At 40.9% G+C, this 27,777-nt stretch overlaps 2 protein-coding genes across 3 annotated transcripts in view; one reads left to right on the top strand and one right to left on the bottom strand.

Annotated features, from left to right (window-relative positions):
* kifap3a (kinesin-associated protein 3a) overlaps window positions 1–2,871 on the top strand; it is a 41,181-nt gene extending 38,310 nt beyond the window's left edge. For both annotated transcript variants that reach the window (XM_046048792.1, XM_046048791.1), the window contains exons 20-21: window positions 583–675; window positions 1,937–2,871. In XM_046048792.1, coding sequence (XP_045904748.1) covers window positions 583–675; window positions 1,937–2,084 — 241 coding nt within the window. In that variant the 3' untranslated portion in view covers window positions 2,085–2,871. The remainder of the gene's footprint in view (window positions 1–582; window positions 676–1,936) is intronic.
* The window catches only part of niban1a (niban apoptosis regulator 1a), a 47,929-nt gene continuing 23,020 nt past the window's right edge, over window positions 2,869–27,777 (bottom strand). The window contains exons 2-14 of the mRNA XM_046048790.1: window positions 24,013–24,143; window positions 22,505–22,633; window positions 22,275–22,389; window positions 18,016–18,180; window positions 15,316–15,431; window positions 10,911–11,015; window positions 10,402–10,564; window positions 9,959–10,140; window positions 8,428–8,574; window positions 7,966–8,076; window positions 6,739–6,846; window positions 6,183–6,294; window positions 2,869–6,078 (exon numbers count right to left, since the gene is read on the bottom strand). Coding sequence (XP_045904746.1) covers window positions 4,871–6,078; window positions 6,183–6,294; window positions 6,739–6,846; window positions 7,966–8,076; window positions 8,428–8,574; window positions 9,959–10,140; window positions 10,402–10,564; window positions 10,911–11,015; window positions 15,316–15,431; window positions 18,016–18,180; window positions 22,275–22,389; window positions 22,505–22,633; window positions 24,013–24,143 — 2,792 coding nt within the window. The 3' untranslated portion in view covers window positions 2,869–4,870. The remainder of the gene's footprint in view (window positions 6,079–6,182; window positions 6,295–6,738; window positions 6,847–7,965; window positions 8,077–8,427; window positions 8,575–9,958; window positions 10,141–10,401; window positions 10,565–10,910; window positions 11,016–15,315; window positions 15,432–18,015; window positions 18,181–22,274; window positions 22,390–22,504; window positions 22,634–24,012; window positions 24,144–27,777) is intronic.

Below are 27,777 nucleotides of genomic sequence, written 5' to 3'. Positions count from 1 at the left end.
AGCCCTTTTTCCCCCCCCCCCCCCCCCCAACAGGCCCCTGTTCCCGGGCGCAGGGCAGCCAGGTCCTCCAGGTTTGGCCGTCAGCCTCCGCCCTCGTCACGGCGCTGTGTTTTGACATCTCTCTGGTTTTTATGACTTTGTACGCTCTGCTGTTTACCCCTCCAGCCATAAGCAGTCTGTAACTCACACACTCATTGTGGATGTCCAACACCTGCATCAGGGAAGATGAATATTACATTAACTTTTTACGAGGTTATTTTTTAATTTATTTTCATCTGGTACTGTGACTGAGCGAGTGAGTGCTTGAGCCCTGGGGTGGGGAGTTTGTGGGGAGACATGTCTGGTGTCAGAGCTCCACCTGGTGGTGTGGTGTTATATGTAACGAAGTATGTCCCTGAATTATGAACCTGAACTCTTTCCTTGCAATAGCCCCATTATGTGGCCGACCACCATCATTCCAGCCAGTTGAAGCATCCCAAAACAATTAGAGGATTTGTGTTCCTCCTCCACATGCATGTAATTTTGTCTTGCTGTGTCAGATTGTATTTATTTTCCCATCTCTTCTTCCTTTCGTCCCATCAGTGTGTCGGAGCAGTTCTTCCCAGCAACAGATCGACCGGTCAGCGCCTACGGCTTCCGTCCCGATGAACACTTATTCTTCAACACTGCCTCCCGGTAAACCTGGAACATCTTACGCACTGTCTTGCACATAAATACTGAACAAACTCTGTTGCACACACGTTGCAGACGTGTCCCTGATATCCACCGTGCACTGTCAAAGCTGCGTGCAGATTCTTTATGCATCTCTCCTCACTGCAAATCATCTTAACCATCAGTCAGTCCGTTATTGAGTCAAACAATCGGAAGGAAAAAACATGTTTTTCTTGATGATAAAGCACCAAAAATAATGGCTTATTTGAAAATACTGACTCTCATTCAGGGGAAATTCCTGCAGGGAACAAGTGGACCCAAATGAAAGTTTAAATAAAAAAAGATTTTTCCTTCAATAATGAAAGTACATGACTCATTAATACAGACTTTTATGTACTCCTTCAAACTCCTTAAGCCTTATGATCCAATAAATATTGAGGTCAGATAAATTTTAATGTAGACTTTGGTCAAGAACATAATATTTTTGTGTTTCATTATAAAGCAGCCGTTTTCCTATATTCTGATTTTACTGTCCCGTTTGACACAAGCGAATGTTTCTAGTTAATCAGAGTCTGCCTGAATGTTACGAGTCACAAACATCATCCTGGGCAAAAGAATACAGCAGAACAAATGAGTGTGTTTTGAAAGATAAGTCTGATGTTATCCTATGTTTTTGTTGAAGTCAACAAATCTCGTGTGCAGAGCCAAACCACCAGTGTGCTACTGCGTCATTGGTTACTGCTGAAGACGTAAAAAAAAAAAAAAAAATACACTCACGAATATAGTTTCATGTTTAAAAAGGGTCAGCAACTTTCTTTAAACAGCAGCTTGCTCTAGTTTCTATCAAACAAACAGAAGGAAATACTGCATTTGTTGGGGATGAATCCATATGTGGTGCTCTAGAGAGTATTCGGCGCAGCAGGAAGGTGTGTGTGGGACTGAGTTAGAATAAACTACATTTGTGTGTGTTCATGGTGATAAAGGAACATGTCACAGTGAGTGCTCACTGATGGATTTAATAGTTTTCTTTTATGGCTCAGAGGGAGAACAGACATCAGGCTGTAAGACACACACAGGACTCGTTTAGGAGATACGTTCACTGTTGGTTTAAATCTGCACATGAGATTTATTTACAAGAGGTAAACTATAGAATCTCACCAGACCTATCTGTATCAGAGATAACATTTTATAATTCTTCTCTGAACCAGCCTGTGGTAGTTCAGTAGTTGTAATTAGTTCCCAACTTATTTTGCATGTGGCCCCTCATCGCTGTTTCGATCTGAAGGACGTCTCAGATTCATACCCACAGGTTAGGAACCACTGAATTATGTATTATGCACCATGTAGGCGCATTAGATAACTATACATTTTGGCAATGCTTTGTTACGTGTGTTTTCTTAGTATTTCCTAAGATGTTTGCTGGAAATAACTAGTAACTATGGAATTACAGGGGAAAATACTGTAGACAGTGTTCAATTTGTACACGTTGATTTAATTAATGCTAGTATAACCTGCAGAGTCTTGTAGTCAGAAGGTCCGGTCAGCCGACTGTGCATAAATGAAGAAAACAGCTTCCAGGAATAAATTAATAATTAGCTTAAATTGATCTTTTCTTTCGAGGAAATTAATCTGGAAATCTACAAACTCCACACAACTAGCTAAACTCGAGTTATTTAATGATAATTCCCTATAATTAGAACAGAATTACACTTTTTGTTTTCCAGGAAACTTTCCACATAATTATAAGCAGATGATGAACCATAAAATAAAGAGCGATCATTATTTTCCTCACACGCTGTCACTGGTAGCGGTAGACTGTGTGAACTCCAACTCACCCTGAATTAAAATGTTGTTCTTGATGATCTTTTTATTTCTGTGAATGTAATTTAAGAAGAAATGTTAACTACTGAGTTAGCTTGAAAATGTGTTTTCGATGTGAACAAATGTTAAAGAATCTGCTGCATCTTTTTTTTTTTTTATCCTTGATCTTGTCCTCGATGTGCCTGGATCACTTCTTGCCTGCTGAAATGTGAGCTACTTTGTCTGTGGTGCAATAGGTCGAATACATGGAAGGAATATTATTGTAGTCAAACTGTATTTAGTCTTTAATCTCTCGCAGATGTTGGATTACTTGCAGGTTTTTGATATTTCTCAGTACAGTGTGTCTGTGGGTAAAAAAAAAAAAATGTTGTGGATCATAAATAAATAACCAAAGCATCATGCTGTATTTGTTTTATTGGCAAACAAAAGCTTTTATTATTTGTGTTGTTTCACCAACATTCAGACCAGAGCGTGGAGAGTTCACAGAAATAGTTTGAGGGCATGTTTGTTTTATTAATATTTCCACACGGCGTTTCCATCAGCCGGCGTTCATCTGGTAGACAGTTTATGGTCAAACGTTCCTCCCTGTACTCACACTGTAAACTTTCTAACCGTGTCTGCATGAGATGCTCTACACAGGTAAAAAGCATTTCGCGCAGGTGATGCTCGAGCACTGGTGATCCGCCTCGGGCCAGTCTCTCTACAGCAACATTATCCGCGTGAAAGAGGCTCGTTTCCATCATCATGTGATCTAAGGCAACATGGAGGTACTGCAAAGGCACTTCTTCAGTTTCTGTTTTTTGTTTTTTTTAATCCTTCAGTAGATAAAAAATAAATCACATTAAGGAGAAAGAAATGTCCCTAAACTACAGCTGGAAAGTGGAAGTGGTATTAATCAAGCTCGTGTGGTCTGATATATTAAAGTAGGTGTTTATAATGCTTTAACAATCTAAAACTCGTGTAGCCTGTTTGGAACAACAGTTTGATATTTTTGGCAAAGACGCTTATTTGCTTTGTGTCTAAGAGTGAGACGTTCAGATGGGACTCAATCTCAGAGCTGAGCAGGTGGAAACAGAGCTGGCCTGGTTCCGTCCTCCACCTACCAAACACATCTGAAGCTCACTGGTTAACATTATCTACCTTTGTTTGTTTCATCTGTACACAAACAGGGCCATAGGGAGGAGATGCTGTACCTGCTAGAACTAATTACAGATTTACAACGGGTGTCTGTAACAACATGGTGGAAAGTAAGAACATTTTCTGTACTCAAGTGTAATGTTGAGCTACTCGTACTTCTACTAGTATTTCAATTCTCTGCTACTTCTCCACTACATTTATCAGAAGCAGTTTTATAGCCAAGTAGTTTTTACACATACAAGGAATTTGCTTTGGTGACCCTTTCCAGATTAGGATTTTACGAGTAAAACATGTGATCGGTTTATAAAATATGATGCATGGCAGTAGATTGGGAGAAGTGTGGTGTGCTGGTGGCATCGTAAAAACATGTTCCACCCTGAGAACATTAAAATGCTGCTTATACGGATGTTAATGCATCAGTAATAATACTCCAGTAAAATATATCTGAGCTATTTTGCGTGATTACTTTTCATACTTTATGTACATCGGACTCACACTTGTTTACTTTTACAAAATAACTTTTTTTAAAGCAGGACTTTTGTTAATAATGGAGTATTTTATGCTGTCGTTGTGGTACTTCCTTAATCCTTCTTCCACCAATTCCCTTTTCAAACCAAATATTATTTATTTATTAATTAGTGAGCTTTAAAGGTGTTGGTAGGAGGAGTTCTGAACTTTGGAGAGAGTCAGGCTGTTTCCCCCTGCGTCCAGGCATTATGCTAAGTTAGGCTAACCAAGACCAGATACGAGACCACTCTCAGAAATAAAGCGTCTAAAGCATTTTCCAAAAAATAGATTCTTCTAAATAGATTTAAATCGACCACAGCATTTCTTATAAAAAATATTTCTATATCTAGATTTTCTAAAACAATTTGGTACTAAAATAATTGGAGTGCGATAATTTCCTGTCAGTCGCTGAATGAAACGAACCTGTTGGTTGTATACACCTAACACAGCTAATATATTGATTACTTGTATTAATAATTTACCATAAATTCATGCATATGTGCTTTTAAAAAAAACATTTGTGGGAGCGTGAATGTTTCTCAGGAGTCTTTTTCGGTTTCAGCTCTGAGGAAAAAGCATCCTTGTTTTAACACCACGACAGACGAGGCAGTGCAGAGGTGCAGTTTAGTCAGAAATGGAAGCTACCGTTATCTTCTGGTGATGATTCGGTTCCCTTTCAGCAGAACATCTTAGTTATTTTGTCCCTCATCTTGCTGAAAGAACAGGAATGCTGCTGTAAATTGGTCATGACGCCTCACTCCTCTTTTAGATATCCCGTTGGGTAATGCTGCACCAGCTCCTCCACCTCGAACACTTCCACCACCAGGTCACGGATCTCCTTGACGCTGTCCAGGGGCCGGGCTTCAGGGCTGGAAGGGGTTTCCTCTTTGGCGGCCTCCACCGACGCCTCCACTCCTACTCTGACGCCGCCGCTCACAGCTTCTGTCTGGACCTGAGGAGACGGCTCCTCGCTGACGGTTTTGTCCACAGCGGGATCGTCTGAGCTCGCAGGTGATGTACTGAGGTCAGCCTGCTCCTCCAAGGCGTCGGGGCTCGTCCGGACTTCGTCCTTGCTGCTCTCTGTTACTCTGACTTCCTCCTCAGACTCCAAATCTGACGGAGCTGACTCACTTCCTACTGACACATCCAGGGAATTAGGGTCTGAGACAGTGACTGGTTCTGCTTCGTCTGGCTTTATGTCCAGGCTGACATCTGCAGCTGTGAGTACGGGTGTTTGACCACTAGAGGGAGCCTCTAACTCGATTTCTGAGCTTCCACAGTGTGTCTTGACTTCACCGCTGGCTACAGTTTGATCACCAGCACCCTCACCTGACGTGTTTACTGGTTCATTTGTAGGGTCAGGACTTCGCGCAGGAGCTTCTGCCTCTGCAGCTGTCTTAGTATTTTCTACAACTGTGGGGATTTCTGCTTCTTTTGGCGCGTCTGTGCTCTGAGGTTCAGCAGCCGTCTTAACTTTCTCCGTTTTGACAGAAATCACTTCCTCTTGGATCAAAGTCTCAGGAACTTCCTGTCTCTTGCTTTGTGTCTCGCTCTGGTTGGTTGTAGCTGCTAAAGCTGAGGTCTCAGGGGTGACAATGGTGCTTGCTTCTGCTTTCACAGTTTGCACAACATCTTCTGCTTCCGGCGCCAGTACCTCCTGATCGACAGCGACACTCTGAGCTTCTTCTATTTGTTCAGCCTTCCCCGGACATGTCTCTGTAACGAACACGTCCGCTTCGTGCTGCTCTTCCTTCTGGGGGCTGGACGACATACCGTTGACCGTAAGAGGAGACGGGGGCTGGTGCTCATAGGAGGTTTTCGCAGGGGAGGCAAGCGCCATGGCGGGGCTGCTCGGAGTGGAGACGGACGGGGAGGAGAGGCTGGAGCGGCTGGACTGACTGAGCAGGTCTCTGCTGTCTGTGAACAGGTTGTACTTCTTAAGACTCGCCGCCTCCTTCACCACTGCAGGACGAGGAGAAAACAGGAAAGATTAGATGTGTCTCTCCGTCCCTGCGAGGGAGAATGTGTGTTGTTGATTTGTCATCATCGGTGTAACTTTGTGATACCTTTGGTGACCTCCTTGTCCAGAGTTTGCAGGAGGACGCTCTCATAAACATTGTCAACGTGGATGAAGTTGGAGTGTTCGGCATAGATGAACTGTTGAAGACTCTGAAGCTCCTGTGCAGAGAGAAACATCGGGTTATGGTTTGATGTGCGTGCGGTTTGTTTTTGCCTCTGACAGGCTCAGATCTTTATTACAAGTGTCTGATAACACTGTAGCAGGGCTACAGAGCTATTTCTAAAGAGTAAGATCCTTTTTGTTTAACCAGAAACAGTCACTATATCGCTCTCTGCAAAGCCACCAGACTTCCTTGACAAAAAAAGTAATTTTACCTCTCTGGTCAACCTTTGCCTCGATTGGTTAGTTTGTGTTATTGTGTGACTTTGGTGTTTTTAACCCTGTAAAACACCAAAAGCACACAATAAAAAAAGCAAACAAACCCACCAAGGCAGCGCTAGACCAGCAGCTCCTGTGTTCTGAGAGGTAAAATTACTGTTTGTCAATGGAGTCTGGTGGCTTTGCACAGTATGTATTGCTTAGTCTCTGTGTGTGCGACTCACAGTTTTGCAGGTCGGGGCCAAGTTCTTCTTGATGAAGGGCAGAGTGATGGACACTAGAGCCTCCTGGGAGATCCTCTTTCTCACGGTGCTGCTGTCATAGTCATATTGCTGCAGGACGCACAGAGGAGACAGGACTGTGGAGGTCAGTCTGACGTGGGTGTGGTTTTTCTTTTGTCCATTATCATGATATACATCCCTGCTTCACACTAAGTGTCTTTAATACGTCTATAAAAATACATACTGTAAAGTACTAATGGTATTACAGTATCTGAGGACTAAAAACATTTCCATTTAGCAGAACGTATGAGTTTTAATTAACCCTGCAAGGTGTTGCATTATCTATTTATATTGATGTTTTTATCTTGCTTTTCTGATCTTAAGTGAAAGTGCATTACAAATAAAATGTATTATTATTGTACGGCTTTATGTGACATAGTTATGTCACATAAATCGTGGTTATAGATGTCCATCATCTTACGTTAGGAACTTTTATTATCTCATAATTCTGGTGAAGTTTCTCGTAGCTGTGTTGCTGATTGATGCCAGGTTTCATAATTATGACCATTTATGAAATGCTCAGCCATTATGAGAAACTCTCACATTATATTTTCAGAATGAGGTTGTTTCTCATAATAAGTCAGTGTCTCATAATGATAAATGTGTTGCACTATTATGAGAAAGTTTCTCATATTTGAGGCATATGAGTTATACGCCCGGTTATATCTTTGACCTTTTAGTCCCGTAACTTTAGATCCTCGGGCAGAGGTCTGTTGTCTTTTCCAGAGTCTCGACTGAAAACTAAAAAGGGGCCGGTTGCAGTCGGGCCCCGAGGCTCTGGAACCGCCTGCCCGAGGAAATCAGGTCGGCTGAGTCAGTGAAGTCTTTAAGTCCCTTCTCAAAACAGATGTTGATTTTGTAAAAAAAAAAAAACTGGATTTTAATCGTTTTCTTGCTTTCATCCTGTATCTTATCTGTTTCATGCATGTTTTATTGTTGTTGTAATGAGGTTTTTGAAAAGTTCTCCATAATTAAAGATTATTATTATTCTGAGGAAATGAGATTCTCTTCTTTTTTGTTTTTTTTTTAAAGTTTTTATAAAACACGAATGATCTTTTATTGAAGTCTAAATTTTTGGCACTTGAGGGTTTTTCAGTTACTTAAATTTAACATGAATCTTCCAGCATCAACAAGGTTTTTGTGTTGTTGCGTTCCAGATGGCGGTCTGACCTTGAGCACTCTGTGTTTGGCCTTTTCGATGGCCGAGCTGGCGTTTTCTGGGTTGTCCTGGACGGCTTTGTAGAGCAGCTGCTCGAACGTGTAAGCTGCATTCTCAATCAGCTGAAACAAACACGCATACACACAGCATGAGATCAGATCAGATGTTTAATGCCCCAATTAACAGAGCAGTAAAAAAAAAAAAGCATGATGCCAACAGCTGGACATGCCATCAGTGTGAAATGGCAGCAGCAGCAGCCCACAGCTGATTCATCGTGAACACTGAAACGCTGAGTCGGTGTATTGAAAGATTACAATCACGAGTGTGTCATAAATAAATGGCTAATAAAATGAATCAGTCCGCCCACTCTGTCTGAGCAGAAACATGAGAGCTGAGCTGTCTGGCTGAAGGAGGAAAAAGTGAATGAATAAAATGAGTGTGTGTGTTGGGAGAGAGAGAGCGAGCAGCTGTACCTGCTGCAGGTCGATCTGAGCGCTGTGGATCACGTCTGTGATGTTTGAGAAACCAAATCTCTCCTGCAGGTCCTGCAGCCTCTCCTGCAGGGAGCCGATCTTCTGGTAGCAGCTCAGCAGGTTCGGCCTCGCCATGTGAGCAAGAGCCTGAGAGATAGGAGGAGAAGATTCCCTGATACAGCTGTACAAACAAATAGGTGCCTAAAATAATTATTGGTATCATGTTATATACATGACAGTAGGAAATTACAGGTTGCTGAGTTGTTTACTTCAGTCATTTAGGGCGGAGCCCCAGAGAGGTAGCAGCTGAGGCGACTACAAATACTGAATTAAGATGTTGACACGTTCTGTTTCTCCCTCAGTCTTTTGATTACAGTTGTGATGCAACACTGGATGTTGTTTTAGCAAAATAAATGTGCACTGTGATCTAAGTGAGCCGATTGGATTTATACAGTTTTGTAGGGCTGCAACTAACAATTACTTTCACTATTGAATTATGTCGATACAAATCATGAAAAATGTTCATTATAATTTCCTAAAGCCAAATGTGACGTCTTCACACAGCTTGTTTTGTCTGAAAGACCAATACAGAGCAGCCAGTATCAAAACAAAGAAAAGTATAATTCCATTATTTCATGCAGAGTACAATCTAATATAAATGTTATTTAGTCCGTGACGTGTTGTTTAAAATGGAAGCTTTATTACTGAATGAAACGGAAACATACTGTTGGGTTCTGCTGTAGAGTCTGGCTGGTGTTTAAGGGAGAGCGGGGTTCAGTTTGTCAGACCTCATTCAGCTGCATTATTCTCTACACAGTATAACTGTGTGTGTGTGATGCTGTTAGAGCTGCTGTCATTTAGGCAAAAGGCGTCAACATTTAGAGAAGACGTTGATTGGCCAGATTAATCAGTCCATCTCTAATACAGTTTTCTTTTTCTGTTGATCGACTAATCAATCATTTCAGCTTTAAATTGTTTTTGGACGGAGATGTGGATATACTTCAGATTTTTGTATGTTAAAGTTGTTTTATCTTTGATTCCTGTGTTAGAACATAAACACAGGAGTTTAACTTTGGACTCTGATGACGAAATGTATGAATTCAAAAGTACAAATTCGACTAGTGATTAGGGCAAAGGCATTTTACTCATGACACCTGCTGCACAGCCAAACACGGTCAAATCTCTCCTTATAAAGTGTTAATATTTTGTGTCAGTAAGTCAAAGGGCTGAGACAAAAGTCTGACACCAATCTGAATCGTTTCATATTAACAATTTGACCAAAACAAAGTCCGATTCACTTTTATATTCATTTCTTTCCTAAATTAACACAGTTGCCCTGTAAAGAATTAATAAAGCAATTTTAATTTTTTTTTATTGTAGACAGCTAAGTACAACAATTGAACTGTACAATAACGGTGTAGTTTACAATACTATTTTGTACCGAGCTCTGTAGTATATTGTATGGTATTGGTGGAGAGGAGTCTTCAATAACTGAGGAAAAAACCAAAGAGGACATTTATAATCAACAAACCTTTTTCAGTTTCTCGTTGTCTCCTAGGATGTCCTGACACACCTGGTCCATCATGTTTTCACTCAGCTGCCGTCCCTCCTGGAAACCAGAGCTGATGGGCTGCATGAGTTCCTCCAGGACTGAGCCCAGGTACGGCTGGACGGACTCGGAGCACAGCTTCTCTGCTGGCTCCGATACTTTGGCTGGAGAAAGAAATACAACGTTTCTTCTCAGAAATCAGCCCTGAACCCCTGCTGCCTGAACAGAGGAGGTCACTGCAGCTCTTTCACTGCATGAGTCACCCTCCGTTACCCTTCTGCTGCTTTTCAACTCCATCCACCCACACAGCCAGTTTCAATGATGATTGTGACAGAGGAATGCAGCTCGTCCTGTGTTTGACAGCAGTGAGGATCTGTCTGCGTCTGAATGTGCCGAGCGACAAGGCGAAGAATAAGAAAAGTTACCTCGGACTTTTTCCTCCAGCTGCCGTCTGGAGTTGAGGATCGGGTTCATGTCGGAGTGAATAAGCACTTTCTGCTGCTGGACCGAGGTCTGACATTCCTCCTTTAGTGCTGCAAGTCCCTCCAACAGTTCCTCCTGGACCAGGATGTACGCCGCCTCCACCGTCTGCGTACCATCAGTGAATTCATCAAAAACAAGATCAATTGCTCGCTGCTTAACTAAAATGAAGTCGCTCCACATAAAGAATTAAGCGTTTTATAGCTTCAGCAGAGCCGCAGAATAATACTGGGAATGGCCCCGAGCATGAATGCATAATATATTGATTCAGATTTAGCTAGGTTACATCTGTGAGCCTGTCAGACTCTATCAAATGTAATGCTGAAACGTACATTTACATGGGTTTTAAATCGCTCCTCATAGGCCACTTTGCAAATTTTCATTGAGTTAACGCTGCAGGGAAACTGCGGCATCAGTCGTGGATGTGGCAGATGAAATTAACAGCTCGACTTACAGCAAACCAAACTCTCTTCTTCTCCGTCTTCTTGGCTTTGAGACGAGGCAGCAAGTCAACCTCAAGAGTCGGCAGCAGCTGCTCCATCACCAGGTTGGCCATCACCTACAAGACACACAAGCAGGACTAAAGATTATAATAAATATTTCAAGGGATCACTCAGCCTTTAAAAGGTCTTAAATATATCAGGATACCACAATGATGTCAGATTTCTTGTTTTGTTTGAGTCAAATACCAGAGCCAGATAAATCCACTGGAGGGGCTTGGGGTGAGAAGTAGTTGTGGTCGGCTCAGATTTAGCTTATTGCATATTTTAATATATAAATAAAACAATACTCTGCAGCACAGAAGTGCCTCGCTAGGTTTGACTACATTTACAAACAGTGTCTCGATTAGAGTTTGTCCACCACAGAGCAGAACAGGTTTATTTTCACACTGTAAAATGTCCCACTTAATCTAATCCATTATCCATTATATACATATAAGTATTGGCGTCAAATATCCATTATTGGTCAGTCTATACTTTAAAATATCAAGCAAACATTTAGGTTGCTAGACATTTTTCACATGCTGTCAAGCCACACATTAATTTTCTCAAAAGTGGTATAACTGATAAGAGACTCGGAGGGAATCAATCCCGCCCGGCTGAACATGTGCAGAAAAGCTGCAGAAAAACAGGAGCTATTAAAGTCCAGGAGTTTATAAGTAAATTAATAATTTATTATTGAGTTGACTAAATCATGACTCAGCAGGGATTACATGACAAAAGTTGATCTGCAGGATAAACAGATCTGAAAGCAACACAATGACTGAGAGCTGCACTCACTTCGATTCTGTTATGGTTTGGCTAAAGAGTTTGAATGGTCACCTGCCACCTGAATTTTGTTTTTCTTTATATAAATAAATGAAAATCACCATAAACTGGTGCAGAAAATGTGTTAAATAATCAAAATATTTACATAATTCAGTATTAAAGATATTTCAAAATAGTGTTAAAATCTCATCTCTATCGTGTCTCGTAACACCTCTAATTACTAATGTAACCGAAATATCCAAAAGGAATTCCAACTGGATTTTGACTCGACGCTCCTCAATGAGACGGAGTTTAAACATTTCAAATAGCTGAAATTCTGAATTTTTGCCCAGTTGGGTAATCCAACTATGGTCAAATAATTCAAACTAGAAAGATCTACAAAAATCTAAGAGCTGGATCGGCATCAAATATGGTGATGGGAAACGTGTACCAGCCTATCTTCTTTCAGCAGCAGTTCAGAGAGAGAAAATCCACTATGAGAATGCACACACAGACTTAAGCCTCGACTCCTGGATGTCATATTCTGAGCATATGGCTGCACATGGTAACAGATTCCATATTTGATTAATAAAATGAACAGTATGAATTATGTTTTGTTTTTTTTTATAGTACTGAAACCGGGCCACTGCAACAAGGACTGAGTGTTAGTACAAGGGCCTCGCACTCTGCTACTCTGCCATCTGAGATAAACGGCACCCCCTATCAACTTTGTTTAAAGAGGGCCTCTTTACAAAAAGTGCAAAGTTTACAGTAAAAGATAAGACCTTCTAGTAACATTACAGCTCGGTAAATACGTAATAGTGGGGAAATTGTTTGATAAGTTAATACCGTGTAATAACCAGGTAATAGCTTGGTATTAACGGATTTATCTGGGTAATAATATATTGAAATGTACCCAACAGGGTAAAAATGGTGGAACATATTCAAAGATAACAACAAAGCAAAACTATTACTACAGTAATATTTTGGTAACAATATGGTAACTTAACAAAAGGGTATGTCAGTGCAATACTTGGATTGAAAATTCTACTATGGTGCCATTAATGGGGTAATAACCTGATAATAATGAGCTACTATCAACCTAATACTTGCTAATTACCATATTATAATACTGAAATTCATCCTCCCTCATGTTTCATGATGTCCTGTCCTGATTCATGGTTATTAAACAGAAACTATCACAGGTGTTTCCAGGTAACAAGTCACATAATCAAAAGTATAATTTGTACAATAGTACCTTTAAAAACAAAGAGGATTGTTTGGAACTGTCAAGTTCTGACACCTTGACTGATTTATAATCTTACAGCTGTGGTCGTTTCTGCTGCCATTGCGTCATTCATTCTTTTCATTTTTCAGCTCTGACGTGTGTGTGTGCGCACGTCAGACGAGAGCTATGTCCAAGAAAAAAAAATGATAAATGCCGGTGAACATGTGTACTTTGGTATGTATTTTTACTGTGTGTGTATAACCCGCTCACTTAAAACAGGAAATGTCTTACTTATTGCTAAAACAAATTGACTTTAAGTGTGTGTGTCTTCCTGCAGCAAGTCAAACTTCCTTTCACCTCCCAACTAGTTTTGAACAAACAATGCGAGCGGACAACAACACAATGGAGCATTTACAGTGTCGTTACGTGGGAGGATTCCTGCTCCGCTTTAAAGGGAACAGAGAGGAAAACAGCAGGAAGCACGGCAGCAGAGCAGAGAGGAACGCAACGAAGGAAGAAAGACAAACAGAGTGAACAAAAGCTGTCCTCCCATGTTTTCTCAGCCAACATGCTCATGTCTTTGCTGCTGGAAGCCGAAGCTTATAGCAAACAGCGAGAGGATGCAAATGAGCCTTATTCGTACACGCCCTGCATCACTCCATCATGCAAATACACTGCGGTCTGTAAACAAGACAGTGGAAGCTTCTCTGTTGTTGTGTCTCTGAACGCCAGCATCATGCAGTAGATTTGAACGTAAGCAAATCACACTGAGGTTGAAAGGCTTTCAGCTTTAAAGACACAGAAATAAAAATAGCTTTGCTGGAAATCAGCAGCCAGATTAACTGTTTAGGTTTACTAGTAGATTCCTGTGTATGCACAAATATAGAAATATCTACAGTATATGCATTATTTTTAATAACAGAACAAAAACATGTAGTCACAAACTATCTGTAAACACACAGACATGAGATCGATATTTCATCTTAATTGGAAAGAAAGCAAATGATCATACTTCACAAAATGTTAAACTATTCCCTTCCTCAAAATATCAAACATGGACTGAACAAAATTATAAACACTTTTGTTTTTGCCCCCATTCATCATGAGCTGAACTCAAAGAGCTAAGACTTTCTCTATGTACACAAAAGGCCTATTTCTCTCCAATACTGTTCACAAATCAAAAGGTCAAAATCTGTGTTAGTGAGCACTTCTCCTTTGCCGAGATAATCAAGATACTGATCAGACAGCATGGGGATTGCACAGGTGTGCCTTATGCTGGCCACAATAAAAGGCCTTAGGCTGGCCACAATAAAAGGCCAATCCAAATGTGCAACTCCATCACACAGCACAATGCCAGGCATTGGCATGCTGACTGCAGGAATGTCCACCAGAGCTGTTGTCTGTGAATTGAATGTTTATTTCTCTACCATAAGCCGCCTCCAAAGGCGTTTCAGAGAATATGGCGGTACATCCAACCGGCCTCACGACCGCAGACCACTTGTAACCACACCAGCCCAGGACCTCCACATCCAGCATCTTCACCTCCAAGATGGTCTGAGACCAGCCACCCGGACAGCTGATGCAACAATCTGTTTGTTTGCATAACCAAAGAATTTCTGCACAAACGGTCAGGAACCTTCTCAGGGAAGCTCATCTGCATGCTCGACGTCCTCATCGGGGTCTCGACCTGACTGCAACTTCGCACAGCTGTTGAAGAGGAGTGGACCAACACTCCACAGGCCACAATCAACAACCTGATCAACTCTATGTGAAGGAGATGTGTTTCACTGCGTGAGGCAAACGGTGGTCACTCCAGATACTGACTGGTTTCTGGACCCCCTGGAGTCCCTAAGTAACTTGTTGACAGGGTCCTACTGTCAACCGCTTTTACCAGAGTTTGTAGACAATCTGGATTTACAGTGGCGACTGTATCTAAAGAAGGGTTAGAGTCCCTAAGTGGGATATGGGGAATCAAAGGAATAAAATGAGCAAAGGTGGGAGACCTGCCTGTTTTTATTTTCTTTCTAACTTTAATATTTCCCTGTTGCTTTTATGTTTTATGTAAAGTACTTAGAATGACCTTTTTGTTGAAATGTGCTATACAAATAAACTTGCCTTGCCTTGTTATTAGTATAAACACACTGAAATACACACACATGCAACAACACATGTAGGGATGTCTGAGCGAGGGGGCTGCCACGTACTGCGGTGCCCCGAGCGGTTGGGGGTTCAGGGGCTTCTTCAGGGCCACCTTCGCCCAGGAGGTGACCTGGCACCTCTCCAGCTACAAGTCCCCACTTCGGATCTCTGTTCCGAGGCCCCAGAGAGCCAGCAGGAGGATTTAAATAAGATCTAAACACACAACAAATGAGTTTGGTACGTACCCTGACATCACTTCCTATCAGCATGTCCCAGACCTCGTATTTGCCTTGGTCCTCTCTGTAGAGCTGGATGGCTTTGAGGAAGGCCTGCACTTCACATGTCTTCTTCTTCAGGAAGTCTGACAGAGAGGGAACAGACAACAAAACAAACACACAGACCAGTTAAAAAAGATTTAGTCCATTATGTATCCATCATAGTGAGTCTCGTGTGTGTGTGTGTGTGTGTGTGTGTGTGTGTGTGTGTGTGTGTGTGTGTGTGTGTGTGTGTGTGTGTGTGTGTACTGTGATGAAGGACATTAAATGCAACGTTTCATCAACTCGCCCGTCTGCACAGAGCAGAGGTTTCTCCTTCAGCACGGCGCTTCGCATCAACATGATGAAACGACCCTCTCCGCCCCTCGCGGCTGGTGTGGTGAGAGCTGTTGCCATGGCAACTGTGGTGGGTTTTCTTTAGAGATACCACATAAACATAAAGCCTGTTGTTGCGAGTATCGAACACTCGTTCCCAGTAGGCTTTATTAAGGTTCGCAGTCTCATTGATTGAAGACAGCTGCTGATCCCAGCGCTGTTACTTTTACTCTAATCATGACTGCAACATGGGACACAATTAGAGTCACTAATGATACGTGTTACTATCTACTGAACTTTGAATGTTCATTTCTGATCTATAGGATACTGTAGGTAGGACCATATTATTCCCTTTTAGGGCTGAAACTAATGCTGGCCGCACACTGGAGGCCGGTCTGATTCATCGCTGGGGCGTTCCCGAGCAGAGGCCGACCCAAATGGTCCTGCAGTGTGAGGGGGTCTACAGACCGATTGTTAAAGTCGCCGACCGGATTGGAGGCTCTATTATTTGTGAGGATTTTCAAAACATTTCACAGACGTAATGACAGAATTAACTGATTTTTATTTTTTAAATAACAGGATCATTTGAGCAGATAATCTAGTGTGGGGCCAGCATTAAGATTTGAGCCTCTGATCAGAAACCCACAAACAGCCCATGTCAGCGAGCGGACCAGGAAGCGTTCCCCAGCGTGTTGTGCATCTCTGCTCTATAAAAACGTGTAAGCCACAGTTTGATTCTCTTCTTTTTGTTTTTCTGTGCAAAACACAGCACACACAAGGTCAACCAGCCTCCATGTTTGTCTGAAGTCACGTTTCATCACGAGAGATTCTGTGAGATCCTAAGTCCCCTCTGAAACCGCTGAGTGAACTAGAAACGCCGAGGGTGTGGTCCTGCGTCTGGACTGAACCGTCTGGTTGAGATTAACATACACTTTCTGTCATTATGTCGGTGTTATCCCACGTTTTTTAAATCTGTGAAGATCTGAAAATCTTGTGTGCACCACGCATGACAATTCTTTTCATTATTGCTTAATCTACCTAGTTTTTTCTGTTTAAATCGATTACTAATTTAGTTAGATAATAGCTTAATGTTTACTTTCAATCCTGTTGTAACCAACCAACAGTCCAAAACCAAAAAAGTTTCTATAATATAAAGTGTGAGAAAACCAGAAAATCTTCACATTTGAGCAGCTGGAACCCCGTTTGATTATTGGCACTAGTTTCCCAACATGTCAAACACCAGCCAGCCTTAAAACAGAAAAAGGCAGCTGCCACGGTTGTAGTTTTCTCTGAATGCTGCTCCCATGTTTTTTGTTATGTAGAGTATTATAGCAGGAGATGGTAAACCTACTGTGGATTTTTGTATTTAATAATAATAATAATAATAATAATAATAATAATAATAATAATCCTTATTTGTAGAGCACTTTTCAAAAACAAGTTACAAAGTGCTTTAACAAGTGTAAAGAATAATACAAAAAAGAGCATGAAAATTTTATATAAAATTAGTAAAATACAATAAAATAAAAGGGATAAAATAAAGTCAAATAAGATCGGGAAAAGCTCTCCTATAAAAGTATGTTTTAAGAAGGGACTTAAAAGAGTTCACTGACTCAGCCGACCTGATTTCCTCGGGCAGGCTGTTCCAGAGCCTCGGGGCCCTGACAGCAAACGCTCTGTCCCCTTTAGTTTTCAGTCGAGACTCTGGAACAGACAGCACACCTCTGCCCGAGGATCTCAAGGTACGTGCTGGTGCGTATGGGACTAAAAGGTCAGAAATATAACAAGGCGAGAGGCCATGAAGAGCTTTAAAAGTGATCAATAGAATTTGGAGTCGATCAATAGATTTTTGGGTTAAACAGGTGAAAAGGCTGTTGCAATAATCCCGGCGTGATGAGATGAAGGCGTGTAAGATGGTCTCGGTGTCCTTAAAAGTTAACATAGATCGAATTTTAGCTATATTTCGAAGTTGATAAAAACATGATTGAACAAGCTTTGTGGTGTGCTGCTCGAAATTTAAATTACTATCAAACCAAACACCAAGGTTCTTTGCCACAGGCTTAATGTGATTTACTAGGGAACCAGCAGATGGCAGTATTTGATTTGCCATCTGCTGGGACCCGATGACCAGGATTTCTGTTTTGTCTGAGTTCAGCTGGAGGAAATTATTTGACATCCATTTTTTAACTTCACAAAGGCAGTTATTAAGTGAACTCAGCATTCCGGGGTCTGTGGATCTGACGGGCAAGTATATTTGTGTGTCATCAGCATAAATATGAAAAGAAATGCCATGTTTATGGATAATATTTAGATGTAGCGTATCTTTTCTATTTCTAAGGTGTCGAAGCGTCTCACCATGGTTCTGGTGCCTGATGCAGTCGGACAGGATGGAGAGGAAGGCAGCTTGTGGGGCCTGTTGTCTGAAGCAGAAGTAGTAATCACTCCTGTAGGGCAGACGCAGGTAGACAGGAAACTGTCCCAGCATCCCCGACAGAGGAGGAGCAAAGTCCTCCTTCACATCTGAAAACAGAGAACATCACGCTTGAAGTCTACAAACACATCCATAGTTTTCTTAACACGCTGTTGAAGCTGAATCCTGAATCCTAGTCCCAGGTCATTACAAAACCTCCTCGACTCTGTGGTCGATTATTTGGTACTGTGTGGGTTTTACCATACAGAAGGTTACAAGACAGTAGTGTGGAAATGGAATTTATTATTTAACTTCTGTTCTAAACGTCTGTTTTCCTCACATTGAAGCATTAATACTTCACTCATCATTCTTCCTTCAGCTGTCCTTAACTGACTATCTGAGAAGAAAGAGATGCATGAGTGACTTCTGAGCTTTCATTTATAACGTTATTAGATTCTTACAGCTTCAGTGAATCTTCTACTTTGGAAATGATGAAACCAGATGAGACTTTGACCTCCGTCAAGTTGAGTTAAAGGTCAGCCTAACAGTACGAGCGTCTGATAGAACAAATGGCTCCACTCGGCTGCACGACTCTCTTGGCTGTTTATAGCAAATGCTTGTACTGATAGGTTCTGTTGGGAAAAGCTCTCTTAATAAAACACATACATGAGGAATAAACCGTCAACATAGGGAAAAAGTTGGGGTGGCGGAGAGAGCAAACAGTGTTGACACGAGAGCCTCACAAGTGTCATGTTACAATGGCTGGGGTGTACACCTGAATATTTAAAATAACCCCCACCCTGGAAAGTTTTAAATCCGTAAAATGTACTTTTATTGCTTTGCTTTACTAATCGAGAATCAGAGCTGTGTGTTATAGTTTTATAGTTCTAGTGAATCACTGGTTGTTTCCACGTCCTCGTCTCATCCAGTAGCCTATCGGTCCGAAAAGGTTCCTTGTCTGTCAGCGGGTCTGAAGGGGATACGACCACATCAGCAGAGAAATAACATAATGCACATCCGAGTATGGGCCAGGTAGACTTAAAATGGTAAGTGAGAGAGATTCTGAATGTGCAGACAATTTTGAACATTAGCAGAAAACCTGCTGAAACACAGGAGCTATTCAAGTCCAGGAGTTTATAACAGAGTTAAAATGAATTCATTTGGCATAGAGGTGAAAAGCAGCCACATGCACAAATCATGACTCTGCAGGGATGATATTACATGAGAAAAGTTGATCTACAGGAGAAAATTATCTGAAAGCAGCACAGAATGACTGAGAGCTGCACTAACTTTAGTTATATATTGTGAATTGGCAACCTGCTGCTTGAATTTTGTGTTTCCTTTTACATAAATTTCATTTCAACCATAAATTGCTGCAAAAAAAAAATCTAAATCTTCTGAGGAAGTCCACCCAGCACCCCACCTAATGAGGTGGTATTGTACTTTTTGGCTTTTCCCCCTCTCCTTTATTGAGTTATATACTTTTTTTGTGCATGTAACAGGTTTGCAAAGTGAAAAAGCCCAAAGAGAGTTCCCATCTCCCACAGAAAACTCTGAACTGCCTGAAAACAGCTCGTTTGTAGTCCAGCCGCTTCCCTTTCATCCTTGTGACGTCTCTTGCTCCAGTCCATGTTGCCAAGCTGGTCGGCAATGAATGAATATTGACTTTGCTTTTCATCTTTAAATGACTTGTGAGTTTGGCTGCTGAACGCTTTAAACGAAATTCCTGAGGATTGAGGAACCCTTCGATGGTTTCTGTCACAGAAGGCCTACTCATAAAATGCACTGACTTCAGCCATACCGAATCTCACTCCAAACTAAACTGAAAGGTTTGCAGCCCTGGGTTAATCCAGGTCAGCGCTCTGGTCTGAAGGAGGTATTATTCTGTCATGCAGTGAGGAGTCTGATCCCCGTCTCTCATGGAGAGCTTCACACGGCTGCCTGTTCAAACCTGCCTGCACTACAGAGGAAACCGGTTCCACAGCTGGACACTCAGCACAGGGACGGGTAGGATTAAAGGATTATTTAACTGAAAGCCCATGTTATCAAGCACTCAAGCCTGTAAGCTTGAAAGGTGGCGCTGAAAACTGTTTTGTTTTCAAAGTAGAACAATTTAAACTAGATTTCATGCCAGAGTCATGTGAATTTAACTAAATAAACAGTTAAACTACAAAATGTGCAGCAAGATCAGTAAGTCCTGCTTCGACTGTGTCCTAAACAATGTTCTCACCAAATCCCTTCAGTGCTCCTTGCTCCCACAACTCCCACCTGAGCTGCTTTTAGATTTGTTGAGCACCCGTGGGAGTTTATTGTTCAAAATCACAGTAGGAAACACTTCAAGTTTCTCAACTCTTACATTAAGACAAGTTTTAAACAACAGATGATTGTATGTAAAAAAAAAAAAAGAGATATTATCTTCAATCAAGTGCAGCATCAGAGCTGCCAGAGCATTTGCTTTTTTAAATTTAAATGACAGATGGTATCGATTAAGATGAAGTTTGAGTCTTTTGAAATTGGAAATCTATACCTCTATATTCTATACTATCTAATCATTTTCTTTTTAAAAACCATAACCTGCATATTTTTGAAAGTAGAGAAATATATTTAAGGAGCTTAACGTGATCACAAACTTGATTACTTTTTATTGCAGCATGAATTCTGCATTTTGTTACAAGGTAACATGTTTCTGCGGGTTAATCTGTAAAAAAATAAATAAATTAGATAAAAATTTAAATAGTAGGAGTTTAGAGGTTATGGTTTCCTCATTCTTTTTTATAATCTGTGACAAACTAAGCACCAAGGGAAAAATCCTCAGTGCTGCGCCAAGCATATCTTTATGACAACAAGTTGTGTGCAAACAGCCAAATTTCAACATTACGTGTGAAGTTCATCATCTGCAGAGGTTACTGTCAGTAGATTCCTGTCTGTTTTGAAAACAGAGGCTGAAATGACCCTGATAATTGGTGGGTGATTAAATACCTGCAGGGACATTCTGTGTGCTGAAAAAGCAAATTCATTTTTCAGGAGCAGGACTTCAAAGTCCGCAGCCACATCAGTGGTGCAGTAAAGCTGTGATGTCTATTGCACAACAACAAACTAAACAGAGAGATCATTACTACCATCTTTGGGAAAGTTAAAATCAAATCAAATGGATCCATCCTCCATCCATTTAGTAGATCTCAGACTGACAAAAGGTTTGTCTCGTAGCCTTCACATGTTAGCCCACAACAACAGAATTATAATTTTCCTGTATGGATGATAGTAAGAGTCCCCATCACACAAATTTTATTTAATTTGTCATATCATATTTAGGGCCACCATGGGCAGAAGACTGTTCGGTCTGACAGCAAGTAAACATATCCATTAGTTTAGATTTTGGCTGTGAACATGCTAACATTAGCATGTTTATTATTAATTATGGATGTAACGTGCTGTCTTCAGTGGTGGAAGAAAGTACAAATAGCATGGAATCTAAAAATACTTATTTCAAGTTAAAGTCCTGAATGAAAAATAGTAAAAAAAAAAAAAAAAAAGTATTATCAGTAAAATGTACTTTATGTAGAAGGTCTCCTTTCAAAGTGTTCGAATAAAAAAACATTTTATAACAATATTTGCAATTTAGTAGTAAAGTGCTGCAACATATCATGTTAACATCAGTCTGTTTTTTTATTTAGGAACTATAGGTATCAAATAAATGTACTGACAAAAAGTACAACATTTCTCTCTGAGATGTAGAAGTAGAAAGTAGCACCAACAGTTAGAGTTGCCATTAGGTGCATTTGACATCATGCGGCGCTGCGCAGCGCTGACTTAACGTGATGCATGCTGGACTTAAAATAAGGCTTGCTTGTTAGAAATAGTGTCCGACTGCAAAATGTTACCATGTCACATGACATTGAAACCACGCGGGAGCAAGGCGGCTGCAGCAGTTGCTTTTGTCCGGCTGCACAAAGTTGGAACCACCTTTTGCCTGGTCAATGACTGATCTCGCGGCATTTTTCTTTGGAAATGCAAATGCAATGATCAGTCATTGATCTCAGCGCACAGTAAGCTCACACAGGTAGAATGTGTCCAACTTGACGGCGCCGTTTTTATTCCCCGCCCCTGTAGTTGCCTGTAGCTCACGTTAGACTATCAAGTCAAGTATTTATATACTATAAATATTGCTCAATGTATGATAAGATTTATGAAGTCTGCTACTCACTGGTATCATCGGGGAAGCACTTGTCCACCATGGCCATGTACGCCTCCTCTGTGGTCAGAACGGTGCCCCCTGTAGGCAGCAGCTTTTGGCGTGGAGGAATTCCTTTGACAAACGTCTGATGAAAGACAGACAGAGGAAAAACAAAAATAGAGGGTAAGAGGACAACAACAATAAAAAGAGAGATTTATATGGGAGTGTATACAAGGTGGTGGGTTCAGGGTCGCGCTCACCTCCAGGCTGTCGTGACATTCCAGGCAGTAGTTGGCTCTCACCACCACGTACCTCTCCTTCCACTTCCTGGTGTCATCAAAATAAAGGACGACATCCTCATACAGCACCTTGCCCTCCTCAGGAGCCTCCTGGTCAACACACACACACATTAAATTATTAAATTCGCCCATTTACAAATCCTTTCTAACATTTATACATAACATTGATAACTATGTCTAGACTACAACATAAACTCAGCAACTGTTCTGATTAGGATGATTATTAAATTACGGTCATTAAAAGGTTCGGTTCAACCCATCCATCCATCCAAAGAGAGGAAATAACTCAAGATGGAACTCTGCTTCTCTGGTCTGCACATGTCTGAACGTGAAAGCTCAGATACGCTCCCATAGGGCTGGGCAATATCACAATAATGATAATTATCTAATGATGATCTAATTTTCCTCAAACAAAAAAATATTTGACATAATGTTACTCATGCACATTTGTTGAAAACAAGATTTGACATAATGTTACTCATGCACATTTGTTGAAAACAAGATTTGACATAATGTTACTCATGCACATTTGTTGAAAACAAGATTTGACATAATGTTACTCATGCACATTTGTTGAAAACAAGATTTGACATAATGTTACTCATGCACATTTGTTGAAAACAAGATTTTATTGTCGTTGTTTTGGATGTTCTACCTCAGATTTATTAAGTTATCCACTGTTTGGTATCAAGTGTTTGTTCTGACCATAAAGAAAAAGTTTAAAACCACCATTAATCTGGTTTCTTAAATCTCCACTCAGGAGCAAAAATCAGCCTTTAAACTTTATCTTGATAATTATTGATAACATTTTTTACTGCGATTACATGTATCTGTATCGCCCTGATCTATGTTCGCGTGACACCTGTTTATAAATGCGTGTAGTTTATTACATTTATCTGAGTCGACCTGCAGTTACCCATAAGACCTTTCTCCGCGTAGGTTGGCAGAGACGTCTTTGTGGATCTTCAGATGAGCATAATTACAGCTTCAGTACTAAAAGTTTGTTTTAACGGTGAAATCTTAAAATGCACTCAAGAACTAATGCTGGAACAATGAGGAAGTTAAGACACACAATAATTATCATTTATGGAGACAATTTAAACAACAGCCCAGTTTTGATCCTAGACCTTTTTATAAATTCATTCACAGGTGTTTCCTGATTAGATATTGGGGACAAAAGGTGGAATAATATATTATAATTATGTCTGGTTTCTTGTTTTCTAACAGTCCTTTCTTTAGTGAGGGAAAACACTGCCCCTGAGTCTGTCTTTGTAATTTAGGTGACTTCCCTTCTCTGTCTGGCTCCCCCACAGCTGGATAACATCACACCTGCACCTGCTTATTGGTGCACCTCTTCTGCAAACCTGTAACCAAACCCTCTGATTCATTAGACTCATTTTAAAAGAGTGAAAGAGCGGCTGTGCTCTTTTTCAGGGGTCTGGGACCAGGTGAAACGTTCAGACACGTACCCTCTGTTGGAGCAACTGTGTGATCTTCTCTTTGTGCTGCTCCAGCTCATCTTCCACCTGAGCGAAATGAGCCACAGAGAACTGCTTCCTGTAGTACGGACTGAACTCCTTCAGCTTGGCCTCAGCCTGGCCTGCAGGGAGACGGAGAGAACAAGAGGACACTTGTTAGTTTAATTCACTTACCGGTTTTATTGGGAAATAAAAAACTTTAAAAAGCACAGATTATGCTCAAGGATGGTGTTGAACACCGAGTAACAGCTTAAGCATACAAGTAGGCCCTGGTCGGATTTCAGACCAACAATGAGCTTCTCTAATGTGGACGTGTTGTTACAGGTAGAGGATGAAACAAAGTCCAGTCTAAAGTATTCTCAAACACAAAGACACCATCTTTGTACTCACTTCAGAACAGATTACACAAAGAAGGTTACATAGGTTTTGTACCTGGTTCCACGCACCAAGGTAGAGATGAGACACTCATTTACTTGATGGGAAATAAATTAGCTATTATTTTGGAGTCAGTGACTCCCGCATGACTGAGGTGGGGGCAACGGTGCAGAGAATTAAAGTTGACTGAGTCATTTTTGGGAACAATAAACACACAAAAGTGCTCTGAGGCCAGCAAGACTTCCAACATTTAGGGCAGATTTATTCATAAAGCAAAACCACATGGTAAAGTACATGCTGGACAGACAGAAGGAAAGAAACACACACGTCAGTCGTAGTCTCAAGTCGTCATTGCTATTGTAAAAACTCAGCTTAGGCAAAGTTAAAGTGCATTTTTTTATTAATATTAATCTAGACATTGGGAGAAACTAAGAAACTAAAGCCCGACTGAGAAATCAGCTTTCCAAATACATCGTATCTGTGTTTATAACAGCAGATTAGTGTTGTAGTCAAAAGCGCCCAAACCAAGACCAAGTCAAGACCGAGACCAGAGTTGATCGAGACAAGACCAGTTCCCCACATTACCTGACACACAATAAAATGTGTAACGAGCTCATAGGTACTTCTCAAACTGATCTGAAAGATATAAATACTTATTGAAACACCCACATACAAACACCAAGAGATGAAATCGACTTAACCATATTTATTCAAACACTCCTTTTCTATTCTATTACCGTCGTGGGGAGGGGAGACTGTCGTTAACAGGAACAACACATTTTTAATTAGTGTTGTTGGTTGCAGTACGTTTTACATCCAATCAAAGTTTGGATGTTAACAAATAAATCAGACGACGCACAAGCAATTTATTGATATTCCCAAAGTTATGGTCTTGAAATAAAATCCTGAGTCCTCAATGTCCGAGACAAGACCAAAGACCATCACATCAAAAAGTGGTCTTAAGACCGGTTTCGAGACCAAGACCGGTCTCGAGTACTACAACACTACAGCCGATAAATGACAGAAAAAGAAACAGACACACAGATCCTTCAGTCATGTTATGAGTGTTGTTGTTGCATAGTTTGTCCACCAGATTGCGCTCTCCAACACACGTGTTTGGAACGCCACCACAAAACACAGCAATCAGCTGACATAATCAGCTGTACTTTTGTCCATTTTCAAGTCCTTTTTATAACAATGCAAAAGTCTATTTTTAAACTGCATTATGTCATGTTATCTCATAACTACACATAACAGATGTTAGGGATAATCTTTGTTTATGTTACTAGTGCAATGCCCGTTCACAGGGGCCAATGTGGCTCCTCCCTGCACTTTTTAGATGCAGTGCCGTGTTTGTTCAAAATGTGCGTCTCACATTGGTTTCACCTATAGCACTGAACAACACGACAATGACGGAGATACTGCTAGATATTCAGCGTTTCCACAGAACTTCATAAAACTCGTCTAACTCAGTTTCAACAAATTTGTTTGTCAAAGCTGAGCAGCCTGCTCTTTACTGTAGCTTATTCAAGGTTTATTCATTCTGAACGTACCAAATGCGACACTGCGCTCCCCACAGCAACAGCTCTCGACATTATCAAAATATAAAACAGACACGCAGAGATTCATGCCTTTATTAGAGAGATGCATTTCTCAAAAGAAGGGAAAAAAAGATTATCGGCCGATATATCGGAATGCCAGATTTTAAAATCCTTAAATGTTCTCGGTCAGGCTCTAAAAGAAACAAACATAGATCTTCTAAAACTTTATTTGGCTCCCCTATATCATCACAGTTTGATGCTTCCAAAGAGAGGACATGACCGAAGAATTTGGAAACCACCGCTTTAAGTCATTTATGAGGAAACTCACCAAACCTTCTCTGGCTCCAGCTTCTCCAGCGGGAGGATTTTCTGCTTTTCTCTGTTTTATATCATTGTGTGAGATCATTGAGTGTCTTTGAGTTCTGGACTGAACACAACATTTTAAGTGGTCATCTCGGGGTTTGAGAACTGACATTTTATAGATTACAGTTTAACTTCTTGTTAATGAATTCATTATTTATCTATCTTGCAGACCTCAGTATATATATTTGACCTTATAGACTAAACAATTACAACCTGCTTCACCCCGGTTTCAGTCCTTATGCTAAGCTAGGCTAACTGGTTCTCAGAAAGAAAGCAAGTACGAGTATTCCCCAAAATGTTGAACTCTCTCTTTCAGATTCATTTGCATTTAGAAAAAAAAAAGAAAAAAAAAAGAGCTGAATCTGTCATAACTGCTCAAAACTTTTTGGACATCTGTGCAACGTTGCGTTTGCCAAAATTCTTCTCACACACACACACTTTCTAAAAACAAAGCCTGAGCTCATCTTTACACTCATTTTCCATCTCTTCCTCTGTGCTGAGACATGCCAAAGTCTTCCCCCAGTCTGGAGAACAAACCCCAGATGATATCAAACTGTACCCAAGGTGATCGCCGCATCAATGCTGTAATCAGGTCACTGAGGCTGCTGATCGGGTGAGTCATTTCTATCCAGATTACAAGCGTCCAGCGAGACTCTCCCTGTTCAGTACAGCATCAACCAGAGATCCCTTTCACTTTGTGCTCCGTCCTCAGTCCCTGCTGTGGTCTGTCAACCTAGGACTGCTGGCAGTACATTCAGATGATTACTGAGAGAAACAGAAAAGGCCCGCTCAGATTTCACACTGTTCTCTGTTTAAACCAGGCCAGATTCCTGACGCGGAGGGATTCGGTTTCTTTGGGAAAAACAAAACAAAGCTCAGCACAAAGACAGAATAACACTCTGTCAAAGTTACTGGAGAACTTTTCCCATTTTCTGTCTTCTCTCAGCGCGACTGCAAACCACATCACCGGGACAAAATAAATCAATATTTACCCAGACTTAAATGCTCAATATCCACAAACTATTATTGCTAATTCCCACTGACACACCCTCCACTTAATGGATAAACATGCCGCAGCGTGCGGCTGCTGTTTATTCTCATCAAACAGTGAGCGTTGATGTCGGTTTTGGCTCTGTCATTATCTCGGCAGGATGTTTTACAGCGGACATCGACAGGCTGCACATCACTATGGCAAAAGGACCTGCGGTGCTCCATCACACTGTATGCCTGGGTTAGAGACGTGTTTATAGAGACGCATGTTTGAAAATGAAATGAAAAGTACATTTCATCAGTATTTCTTTCAGGTTTCTGCAGGGCAGAGAAACAGAAACAAAGTCTGTGAGCATCAAAGTTAATCTCTTGATTTTTACTTTAATACAAATAGGCTCCAACATTATCAGAAAGTATCATGTCTCTATAAAAGAAACTAAAACAAGTAGGGTTAGTGTAGTAACAATACAGCTGAGGTTTAAATAGC

This window comes from Micropterus dolomieu, linkage group LG05, assembly GCF_021292245.1.
Source record: "Micropterus dolomieu isolate WLL.071019.BEF.003 ecotype Adirondacks linkage group LG05, ASM2129224v1, whole genome shotgun sequence".
Classification (NCBI taxonomy): domain Eukaryota; kingdom Metazoa; phylum Chordata; class Actinopteri; order Centrarchiformes; family Centrarchidae; genus Micropterus; species Micropterus dolomieu.
The sequence above is the reverse complement of the archived record's forward strand: the minus strand, read 5'-3'. Positions and strand labels throughout refer to the sequence as shown.